Genomic DNA, 12,425 nt, shown 5'->3' with positions numbered 1-12,425 from the left:
TTTCCCCTCAAAATTTCTTGTAGGGCTGGTTTAGTGGTCATGAACTTTTTAAATTTTTGTTTGTCTGGGAAACTTTTTTTTAAATTTTTTTTCAATATATGAAATTTATTGTCAAATTGGTTTCCATACAACACCCAGTGCTCATCCCAAAAGGTGCCCTCCTCAATACCCATCACCCACCCTCCCCTCCCTCCCACCCCCCCATCAACCCTCAGTTTGTTCTCAGTTTTTAAGAGTCTCTTATGCTTTGGCTCTCTCCTACTCTAACCTCTTTTTTTTTTCCTTCCCCTCCCCCATGGGTTTCTGTTAAGTTTCTCAGGATCCACATAAGAGTGAAAACATATGGTATCTGTCTTTCTCTGTATGGCTTATTTCACTTAGCATCACACTCTTGTCTGGGAAACTTTTTATCTCTCCTTCTAATTTGAAGCACAGCCTTGCTGGATAATGAATTCTTGGCTGCATATTTTTCTGATTCAGCACATTGAATATATCCTGCTACTCTTTTCTGGCCTGCCAGGTTTCTGTGGATTGATCTGCTGCAAACCTCATCTGTGTTCCCTTATAGGTTAAGGACTTTTATTCCCTTACTGCTTTCATGATTCTTTCTTTGCTTAAGTATTTTGTCAATTTGACTATGATGTGCCTTGTTGATGGTTGGTTTTTGTTGAATCTAATGGGAGTCCTCTTTGCTTCTTAGATTTTGATGTCTGTGTCTTTCCCCAGTTAGGAGAGTTTTCCGCTATGATTTTCTCACATAAAACTTCTACCCCTTTTTGTCTCTCTTCATCTCCTGGGACCCCTATGATTCTGATGTTGTTCCTTTTTATTGAGTCACTGATTTCTCTAATTCTTAAATTGTGCTCTTTTGCCTTAGTCTCCCTCTTTTTTTCTGCTTCATTGTTCTCCATAAGTTTGCCCTCTGTATCGGATTCACTGCTCTGTTTCAACCATTTTTGCCACCGTAGCCTCTGTTCGAGATTGCAGCTCAGTTACAGCATTTTTTATTTCATCCTGACTTTCTTTTACTTCTTTTATCTCTGAAGAAAGGGATTCTAATTTATTTTCAACCCCAGCTAGTATTCTTATTATCGTGATTCTAAATTCTGATTCAGACATCTTGTTTGTATCTGTGTTGATTAAGTCCCTGGCTGTCATTTCTTCCTGTTCTTTCTTTTGGTCTGAATTCCTTTGTTTCATCATTTTGAAGGAAGAAAAGGAATTAATAAAGTAAAACAAATTTAATTAAAAACAACACAAAAAAATCAAATAAAGAATGCTAGATCCTAGGTGTGTTTTGGTCTGGTTGTTGAAAGGAGCTTGGTAGATTAGAGAAAAAAGGTGAAGAAAAAAAAAGGAAAAAAAGAAGAAAACGTTTGAAATTTTGAAAAAAATGAATACAGTGAAATAGAATAAAATGAAATGATAGAAATAAAATAGAATTTAAAAAATTTACAAAAAGGTAAAAAATATAGTAGAAAAATTAAAGAAATCTTTTTAATAAATATGGAAAATAAAAATAAATATCTTCTCTTTATTCAAGAATAAGAAAAAAAATTGAATAGATGGATCAGCAAACAGACTGAAGTATGACTGAAATTACATCGGTTTCCCCTGGAAGTCAAACTATGAAGTACTTTATAGTCTGTAAACTAGGCAGGCAGAGAGGTCCTCAAGAGCACGGTTGGCCCAGTTGGGTGGGGCTTAGTGTAATGACTCTGTTCTCCACTAGATGACGCTGATTAGCTTTCTGGGGTGGATTGTTGTGGCTCACGTAGGCAGGTATGCGCATGTGTGGGAGGGGTGAAAATGGCATCACCCAGCTACCTAGTCTCTAGTATCAGAACTCTGTGCTCTCCCTTACCGGCAATCAAGCACCCCTCCTTTGTCTCAGGCTTCTGTCCACTCCCAGCTTTTACACTGTTCGTGACCAAGCCATCAGCCTGCCAGGCAGCACCTCTCTCCTGAGTTTTATCTCAGATGTGGTGCTGTTTCCCAACCCCTCACTTCTGTGGGACTGTGACTTTGACCTGCTCAGACCTTCTAGGGGAGGGTCTCATTGAGCAATGGCCTGGTGGCTGCCTGCCTCCAGGAACGTTCATGGGACCGTGTTGCTGCTGATGCCCAGAGACTGCAGCTCAGTGCCAGCCCCCCCCCCCCAAGGAAAAGTTCACGTGATTGTGTAGCAGCAGCTTTTCAAGGATTATGGAAAATCACAACACACATCTGGCACCAGGCTTCACCTTTAACAACCTTGTTCTAGCACCAGCGAATGTGGTTGTTCTCTGGGGTCCGCTGGGACCTTTGCCTGTGGGTTGGCCACATAGCCTCTACCAGGTATCCTTCCTGCAGGGGAACCGCCTCTCTCCCATGTGGCCTGAGGACCCCTTGGACCTCACTCTCTGCTCCCAGGGATTTGCCCTTCCCACCAGAGCACCACCAGGTATCGAGCTACAGAGTTTCAGACTTTGTGCTCCTCCTGTTTGTAGAGTCTTAATGGAATTTAAACCCTCTTTCTCCCTTTTTTTGTTCAGTCCCTTGCGTACTCTTCCTTTTCTCTCCAGCTGCTTTCTGGGGGGGGGCGGGAGGGGTGCCTTCCCGTACTCTCCCCCCATCTCCATCCTCTCTCCACAAGCAAAAACAGCTTCCTACCCTCTCTGGCTTCTCTCTCCCCCAGTTCACCTCTCTGTGCCATGTGCCTGCTGAGTTCTGTGGTTCAGGTTGTGCAGATTGTTGTGTTAATCCTCAAATCCGTTTTCTAGGTGTGCAGGTTGGTTTACTGTTGATCTGGCTGTATTTCATGGATGAGAGATGCACAAAAACTTCCATGCTGTTCCGCCATCTTGGCCCCTCCCTCTATTGCAAATTTCTTATAAGTGAAACGATACCATATTATCTGATGGTAGACTGCGGTGTTAAAGTTGTATCTTGTAAGCTGAAGGGCACCACTAAGAAAACAAAGTGAAGTTAATAAAATAAGTGGAGATAAAAAGAAACTATAAGAAAATACTCAAGCCAAAAGAAAGCAAGAAAGATAAGGAATAAAGACATGATGGATAAATAGAAAACAAGAGCAAGATCATAGACTTCCACTCAACCATATCAATAATTACATTATAAGCAAATGGGCAGAACACTACAACTAAGACAAATTGTAAGACTGGGTAAAAAGAAACACCCTACTATGTGCTGAATTTAAGAAATCCACTTTAAAGACAAAGACATGACAAAGTAACAGACGGAAAAAGATCTACCATACTAACACTAACAAACACAAGGGGGTGTATAATGTGTTTTTCCATTTGTATGTCCTTATGGGAAAGAAAACTATAATGACAGAAAGCAGAGCAGTAGCTGCTGGGCCCAGAGGGTAAGGGAAGGTGCTGACTGGAAATGGCACAAGGAACCTCCTTGAGATAGAACTATTCTGTACCTTGATTGTGGAGGTAGCTCTACAACTATATACATTTGTCAAAATTCAGCAAATGTTCTACTTAAAATTGGTGGATTTGATTGTATGCAATTTATACTTCAATAAAGATGATAAAAGGCAGAAAAAGAGAGAGGAAGGAAGGGAGAGAAGGAGGAATAAAGAGACGAAAAGGAACAAGGAAAGAGAATGGAAGGGAAGAAATCAATCCTTTGTTTTCAAAAAGCACAGTCACTTCCGTAAGAATAGTTTGCACTGGCCCTTTACCCCATCACATAAAATGTCTTAGTCCTTTTTCCTGATCCTAATTGTCTGCCAATGTCTACACTCTGATGATCTCCCTTCCGCCTCAAATTTGTCAAGCTGCTGCACTGAACAAGAGAAATTCTGGCACCAGATAGTGATAGTGAAACTTTCACCTAATTAAACGCGGCACACCTCAGGCACTTGGCTATCTACAATACTGACCTCTACCCTTCCTGACCTCCTTTGCTTCATCTCTGGCCACATCTTCCTTTTGTTGTTGAATGACCCGCCCAAGCCTTTGCCCTTGTTTTCATCTTCAGAATCCTAGCTCCCTCTCTTCAATAAGGAAGACCCATTTCTACATCCCCCACCAGTCCGGAAACCCAAGTACGTACATAAGCCAAGTACGTATGTTAGCGGTCGGTCTTCAGGTACACAAAAGACGGGAGTAAGACATCTGAACTTCAGAAGGTAGACACATTTCATACTCGCAAGGGCAGCTAGACTGCACAGAGGAGCTGGACTCGGAGGCTCTGGGGAAAGTGAGACTGATCAGTTGGTGGAAGTGTGATACAGCGATCAGACAGGGCTGAGGGTGGCAGAGGTTGGGAAGAAGATACGAAATACAGAAGAAACACAAAACAATATGGAAACAGCTCTGGGTATACTCCCATCCCATGCTAATAGGAAGTTAAGTGGAAGATGAGAGAAAATAGAGATAGAGAGAGAAAATAGAAATAGAACTCATTCTCTTGGGGCACCTGGGTGGCTCAGTCAGTTAAGCGTCCAACTTTGGCTCAGGTCGTGATCTCACGGTCCGTGAGTTTGAGCCCCGCGTCAGGCTCTGTGCTGACAGCTCGGAGCCTGGAGCCTGCTTCCGATTCTGTGTCTCCCTCTCTCTCGCTGCCCCTCCCCTGCTCATGCTCTGTCTCTGTCTCAAAAATAAATAAAACATTAAAAAAAATTTTTTTTAAAGAAATAGAACCCATTCTCATATTCTGAGATGATTTACCAATCAAAGGTGATTCAGCTCTCTGATTTTATTTAAGTAATAATCATTTAGATACCCTGTAAAATTAACTTCTTAAACTTTAACAAAAATATACTCGTAGCATTTTTTATTCACCTCAGATCACTATGGATGCAAAACCCTTACAACTGCGTAAACACAGAAGTGGGTATATGTGAATCTTTCCAACTAATGCAGGTCCACTGTGGAAAGGTATATACATCTCTGTAGAGATCGGACGTTCCCCCATATTTGAAGAAGATGAAAAAGTAGTCCTCAGAAACTGTCCAGATGTTTTCACGCTTTTCTTCTCCAGGTGCGTCTTACTCTGACCACACATTCCCTGTGGAAAAGCTGGATGATGCTATAGCTCCAGGCCAGGAATATACCTATGTGTGGAATATCAGTGAGGACAGCGGGCCCACGCACAATGACCCTCCGTGCCTCACACACACCTATTACTCCTATGAAAATTTGGTACAGGACTTCAACTCTGGGCTGATTGGACCTCTGCTTATTTGTAAGAAAGGTAAGGAAAAATCAGCAACGATTAAGATGTTGAAAGGGTAAGAAGTGCTCTCATGCAATGAGGCTTGAGAGAATCTTGGTACCTTTTTGTAAATCAGGCAGAGGGAGAAGGGGGTGGGACGCCAGCTCTTTGCCTGACATTGGTTGTCTGAGGGTTTGGAATCTTCGTGTTTCCCCTAATCCTTCCTTCATCTCAGTGCTGGGAGACTCTCCCAAGTAAACCTCTGTCTGAGAGCATGTTCCAATGCCCTGCCTGTGTGACCCTAACACTTACCTCAAGGCCAAGTCTCTTTGAAAGTGTAAAGCAGCCTATATGTTGCTGAGAGTACTTGGAAAGAACTTAGACTAACGTACCTGAGGTTTAGGTTGGTAATTTGGTTTACAAACACACAAAACACCAGCTTCCTGTCTTATAAACAAGCTGAACACTTTGGGTGGCAGGTTTCAAACATATTCAGTTGACTTTATAACAAAACTTCATCGGCTGGGCTTAGGAGCAAGCGTGAATTTTCATTTTACACCCCCAAAGGATTCAGCCCGTCTTCCATTAAAACAACAAACTACCACAGCGAACTGCACTGTGGGAAATAATGTGATTGATTCAGCGTCTGTCTGTACATACAGGCATACTGCATATACATACCTTCCTAATTCATTTGTTCACTGCACAAACACATGTTTTCACTGCCTGGCCTATCAAAGACACCGTGATGGCTCTGACAAAAGATATTTCAAACTTATAAAAACCTCTTCTTTTATTTGACTCTCAGCTGTGTTTCCTCCTCACATGAGAATGGATTAATCTTGACCTGCTGTCCCACTACACGTCCAGGCAAGATGGCTATATTAAACTTGAAACGTCCTTGGCCAACTGAGCTAAAATACCTATTTATGGGCCTGTTGATACTGGAGGAAATCAACGCTTTTCCTGAAGCCTTGACAGCCCCAAATGTTTTTTCTCTGTGCCAGATCAAATTTGCCATTAAGTCCCCATTCCTCAAGGCTCTGAGGTATCCAAGAAAATACTTAAGGTGGACACCAGAATTTTAATAAGCTTCTAGGCATTATTACTTGCTAAAGATGCTGTATTTTAAAATAAGAATTTCTTAAAGCTATTATGATTGCTTGCCTTAGATTTTTTTCCTATGTAGGAGTACCTCACGAGAGTCTTGTGTCTAGGATGCTTAAAAAGCGTGTCTTTTCTTTCACAGGCACCCTGACTGAGGATGGGATTCAGAAGATGTTTGACAAACAACACGTGCTGATGTTTGCCGTGTTTGACGAAAGCAAGAGCTGGAGCCAGTCATCGTCTGTAATGTACACGGTCAATGGTTACGTGAACGGGACAATGCCAGGTAACCCGCGGGCCGCACGCTACCCGGCCACAGCAGCACCATTAGCGCCTTTGATCCCGCTGTTTTCCTTAAAGCCCCACGGAAGGTGACCATACTCATGTTTGCTGTTTTTCAACTCCTGGTCAGAAAGATAACATAATCGAATTCAGTGGTTCTCCAGATTCTATCATCCTTTTCTTTCTTTCTTTTTCTTTTTCTTTTTCTTTTTTTTTTTTTACAACAAATACAACAAACAATTGGAAGCTACCTAGGAGGAAGAGTGTGCAGCCTTATTATATGTAAGGTTCTGAGCAGGCGTCACCTTGGCCTGTGCCTCCAGGAAGACCTCCAAGATATTAGCTCAGTCTCCTTCAGTGAGTTCTGTGGTCCCTGCTTCGTGGTGACCATGCCTTCTTCCACAAAGGAAGCCTTGCAAAACAGAAAGTCAAGGTCAATCCCTGGCAAGAAGGGTCAGCAGAAAGAATACAAGGAATACACGCACAGTGAAGGTTGATAGATTAGGAGAAGGACCCCACATACAAAACTACCACTGGCATTTCACAAGGTGATGGATGAGGAATCGTCAATGGCATGTAGGAGGTTTTCTCTTTCCATCTGTGTGGAGGTTCTTGTGGAAAAGCAAAATCATAGCCACTATTAAGAGAAAGAAAAACAACAAAACTGATTCCCATCCAGACTTCTTCCACCCTTCCAACAGAAATGACTTGGAACCAAAGATCCTGAGGAAAAAGAATGGAAAATGAGAATATTATTTTATTAAAGAAGTCCATACTTCTCAGAGGTCATTTTCTGTATCTGAAAATCACAAGTGGCTTTGCTTACTAAAAATGAAACTTGTCAAACTTGTCAAGAGTGGAGGTCTGGATATTGCTTTTAAATTGCATTCTGTTTCATTTGACTCTGTCTTCCCAGAGTTTGTTTGTTGTTCCCAGAGTTTGTTGTTACAAACATACTCCGATGACTCTGGTTTCTCCCTTCAGAGTTCCAAAACTTAGTTAATTGCCCTCTATCTTAGGAGGTCTGCGTTCAAGCCTTGCTCACTTCTCTAGCTTAGTGTGGCCCTTGGAAATCCATCGTCATTGTAAATGTGCCTATTTACAAAAATGGATCAACCATTTATCCTGGTGCAGAGGGGTGTGGAGGAATTTTCTTTTTTTTACATATAAAGTAGCATTTCCAGTGCCATAATCCTTAGAGAGGAGTGGTCAAGGAGACATTGTATCTGTGTCCTGGAACAGTGAATCATTTGTGTAAGTATGTAGAAGTCAAACAAAAGCAAGCTACGTGCAAAAAAAATTAGTAATTCGGTCAGGGCATCGAGTTTATGAACTTATAGTAAAAAAAAGAGAGTATGTGGGCTTAGGAGAGGCAAGATAGGGGGTCATTAGTAGAAACTGAGAAAAGTTAATGCTGTGCAATTGTCTTTTGGAGCATGGTAAATTAAATATATGATAAATTCTAATACAGATGTTATCAAATGCTTAATTCAGCATAAGCATTTTTTATGGGGTAAATAAATACTTCCATCAAAGCCTTCTACCTTCTAGCTTCTTGCTTGCAGCTTCTAGCTTCTTGTTCTCATCCATGATACTAGAAATTCTTGCCTGGTTACAATGGTCTCCTAAAAAATACAAGCCCCTCAGTCTCTCTGCAGGTAAGGGACTGATTCTCAGCTCCATAATGTCGCATCTGGTAATTATGGATCTGAAATTTAAACCCCAAGTCAAGGATGGAAGGAGGCTTAGAATCTCCCACAGAGAAAATTAGCACATTCCCAGTCACTGTGAGCACAAAGAAGGAGCAAAACTCAGCTTTTATTCTCAGTTTTCATTACTTCATCCCTGAAATGCTCCTAGTGGCCTACTGCATTAAGGAGAGTCTATATCCCACAGAGGAATTCATTGCCTTGTCACTTAAACAATCAACAAGTGGTTAAAGAAGTGATTAAAAATTTCTTAAAGCATCGTCACATCTCTCCCTTAGGCAGAGCTTCGACCTCTATCCAGTTGAGAAGTTTATGCCCCTGAACTCAGCCTTATTGGAGGCTCTGGTGCCTCCCTCCAATTGAGCCCAGATTGATTCTAGAGTGACCAGCTGCCCAGGCTTTCTCAGGGCTTTCCCAGTCTTAACACTGAAAGTCCTGCATTCTGGGAAACTCCTCAGGCCCAGGTGAACCAGGGTGGTTGGTGACCTACTTTCCCTCCCTGGCCTCATCTCTTAGCAATCCTTGTGTTTCTGAACTAACTTTCCTCATCTGTGGGCTCTATTCTTACCTCTGCGTACCACTTAAGTTGTGACCACTTGCTTGCCCGTCACTCAGATGTCTGCTTTGCTGGGGCAGGAACCACAACTGGAGTGTCTATACCCCTTGAAACAATGCCTGATGCATAGCAGGTGCTCAGTACATAGCTCATGAGTGATTTTTTTTTTTTTATCACAAAGTGCTGACTGCCTGTTTCACTCCCCATCTCTCCCTCTCAGATATCACTGTTTGTGCCCATGACCACATTAGCTGGCATCTGATTGGAATGAGCTCTGGGCCAGAACTGTTCTCCATTCATTTCAACGGCCAGGTCTTGGAGCAGAATCATCATAAGATCTCAGCCATCACCCTTGTCAGTTCTACGTCCACTACCGCAAACATGACTGTGGGCCCAAAGGGAAAGTGGATCATATCTTCTCTCTTCCCAAGTCATTTTCAAGGCAAGAAATTCTTCCAAAGTTTTGCTTGTGAACATGGGATCCTTTCTTCCCAGGCACTGACTCCCTCATTCTCCTTTGCCCTTTCAAGCCACCCACACCCCAGACATATATGCTTAGTCCTGAGAACAGAATTTAGTTATTCTGCTCTTAGACTTAATATAACGCATGAGTTGGAGGAAGTGGGGAAATTGACAAAGGTTTTTTAAAATGAAGCAAAAACTAAAGAGGGCTCTACTTCCTCAAAAGGAAAAAGAAGGAAGGAAATAAACTCATACATAGAGATATTCTTCCTGAGGGTATTTAGTATGTAGCTAAAGAAAAAAAAAAGCCTAGGTGCCAGAACAAATAAAACATCTGCAAGCACTATATAGAAGCACTAAGTTACAGAAAGTGCAGAAGATTTAATATGAAAAGATTATCTTTTATAACAAGATGAACACAAAGCCTGGGACAAGGAAGAACCCAATGGATGTGTGTTTAATGGAAAAAACATAGAATTAAACCAGCTGAGCAGTGAGTTTAAAGAATATCAGTTGATTTGGGTGGGGAAACAAATCAGCCCAGGTTGTTATGTGGTATCATGTAAACAAAATAACTAATTGTTCTATTATTACACATTGTTGTTTTAAAACTGTTGGGGAAGGAGGGCGCCTGGGTGGCTCAGTTGGTTAAGCAGCCAACTTGAGCTCAGGTCATGATCTCGCAGTTCGTGAGTTTGAGCCCAGAGTCAGATTCTTTGCTGACAGCTCAGAACCTGGAGCCTGCTACGGATTCTGTGTCTCCCTCTCTCTCTGCCCCTATCCTGCTCATACTCTGTCTCTCTCTGTCTCTCAAAAATAAATAAATGTTAAAAAAGCTGTTGGGAAGAAGGTCTATATAAACAGAGACTAAAATGTAAGTAAATGATATCGCTATAGAAAATTATTTTGGTACCAAAACAATGTATACAAAAGCCAGACCCATAAGAAAGGGACACTTTGATGGGGTCATTTTGTTTCCTGTTCACACTGAGCAGTCAAAATTATATTTGAAATCATGAAATTGTCATAATACCCCTAGAAGATAGAGTCCCAAATAATTAAAAAAACTAACTAAAAATTAACAAAACTAACATTATTAAGGTTAAGTGCTTTTTATATTATTTAATTTTTAACAACAATTTTATACAGCATGTACTATTATTATCATCTCAATTTTACAAATAAAGAGACAGATGACAGGGAAAATGAGAAGTCAACAAGACCCAAGTCATAAGATTTTAAGGATCTGGAAGTTACATTTTTTTTCCTCTAAAAGAAGCAAAGGAAATCTTTCCAAATTTCTTCCCTAACCCATCCTCTCTTTGCTTTTTATTCTTGCCCCTTTCTCTACTGTGCTAAAAGAACTATAGACCAAAACGTTCAGAAGTTGCTTGAGCATTACTTTTACTGTTATTATTTAAAAGATTTACATTTTGACCAGCCTCAGTTTCTTCTCTCAAAATCTCTCCCTGCCCTTACATTCTAATTCAGCTGGGATGCAGGCTCATATAGACATTGCAAGCTGTGCAAAGAAAACCAGGAATCCTAAGAAACTAACTCGCGACCAGAGGCGGCACATTAAGAGGTGGGAATACTTCATTGCTGCAGAGGAAGTCATTTGGGACTATGCACCAATAATACCAGCGAATATGGACAAGTGAGTTTTGGGGGGTCTTAACCACTGTGTAAAGAAAGGTCCCAGAGTCCTAAAGGCATGGCATGAACTGTCATGAACTGACATCTCTCAAGGGAATACATGTATTGGATTCAGGTCTTTTTGTACAAATCAACCTGGAATTATTCTAAACTCACCAAGGGAACTCAGCAGCAGCAGCGGTAGTGGCTAGTAACAGCAGTGATCACTTGTTGAACATTTTCTGTTGGTTTTACTTTAATGCTCCAGGTGAGACACACCTTTTATTCTGTAGATTAGAAAGGCTGTCAGAAGTGGGGAGAAATTCAGAAGGGCAAGTAGCTCTCAAACGCTTGAAAAATCGTCTCACCGTAAGAGAACTGCAGATTACACTTCACTGAGATACTGTCTTCCGCCTCTCAGACCCACAAGTGCAGATGATACAATCTGTTGGCAAGGCTGTGGGAGACGAGCACTAGCGCACATTGTTGGTGGAAGAGTACATTGGTACAGCCATTCTAGAGGATGATTTGGGAATACGCATCACAGTTACAAATGCATAGGCTCACAATTGTAAATGCATCGTACCCTCTGACCCAGCAATCTTGCTCTGGGAACTTACTATATAGATATACTTGTTCACCTGTGAAATGGTGTACGTACTGGATGTTTGCACTGTTAGTAGTAGCAAAAGTTTGGAAACCACCTAAAATGCCCTCCAATAGGAAATTAGTTTCATAAATTATGGCACGTCTGTATGATGGAATACTATGCCTCTGTTTTCAAAAGAGGTTGTAGTCACTCTCTCTATACTAATATAAAAGTTGCCCAAGATATATTTTTTAGATTAAGAAGTCAAGGGAGGAAAAAATGGCAGATTAGGAGGTCCCCCGATCGTATCCCTCCATAACAGTAGTAATTTGACAGCTGCCACAAACAAAAGTGCTTCTGTGAGAGCTTTGGAATCCAGGTAGGATTTGAGAAATTCCAGGATCTTCCCAGTGGAAGCCAAGACCAAGGAGAGATATTTTTAGAAGGCACCTCATGCTTAGGAGGTAGGTTTTCTGACAGTGCTCCCATCTACAAACTTGGAAACAGCCTTGTCCCATTTTGGACTCAACCACAGTCCCACTTGGTCTTTGTCTTGACACGAGCACCATTTGTCAAGCAGTTGACAAAACTCAACATCTTTTCATGATAAAAACTCTCAACAAGTAAGCTATGGAAGGAATGTACCTTCACATAATAAACCCAAAGCTAACATCATACTCAGAGAAAGCTTTTTCTGTAGGATCAGGAACTAGACAAGAGTGACTACTCTCACCATTTTTATTCAACATCTTACTAGAAATCCTACCCAGAGCAATCAGGCAAGAAAAAGAAATAAAAGACATCCAACTTGGTAAAGAAAAAGCAAAACTGTCTCTCTTTGCAGATGATAACTCTTAAGACTCCACCAGAAATCTATTAGAACTAATAAAAGTATGCAGTAAGTTGCATG

At 41.3% G+C, this 12,425-nt stretch overlaps 1 protein-coding gene across 1 annotated transcript in view; it reads left to right on the top strand.

The window, feature by feature from the left end:
- The window catches only part of F5 (coagulation factor V), a 75,423-nt gene that overhangs the window by 26,935 nt on the left and 36,063 nt on the right, over positions 1-12,425 (top strand). The window contains exons 4-7 of the mRNA XM_011290903.4: positions 5,002-5,214; positions 6,425-6,568; positions 9,050-9,271; positions 10,783-10,948. Of these exons, the coding sequence (XP_011289205.3) occupies positions 5,002-5,214; positions 6,425-6,568; positions 9,050-9,271; positions 10,783-10,948 (745 nt within the window). The remainder of the gene's footprint in view (positions 1-5,001; positions 5,215-6,424; positions 6,569-9,049; positions 9,272-10,782; positions 10,949-12,425) is intronic.

Source organism: Felis catus, chromosome F1 (assembly GCF_018350175.1).
Source record: "Felis catus isolate Fca126 chromosome F1, F.catus_Fca126_mat1.0, whole genome shotgun sequence".
NCBI classification, from domain to species: Eukaryota; Metazoa; Chordata; class Mammalia; order Carnivora; family Felidae; genus Felis; species Felis catus.
Note: the sequence above shows the minus strand (reverse complement) of the source record. Positions and strands in the feature narration are given on the sequence as shown.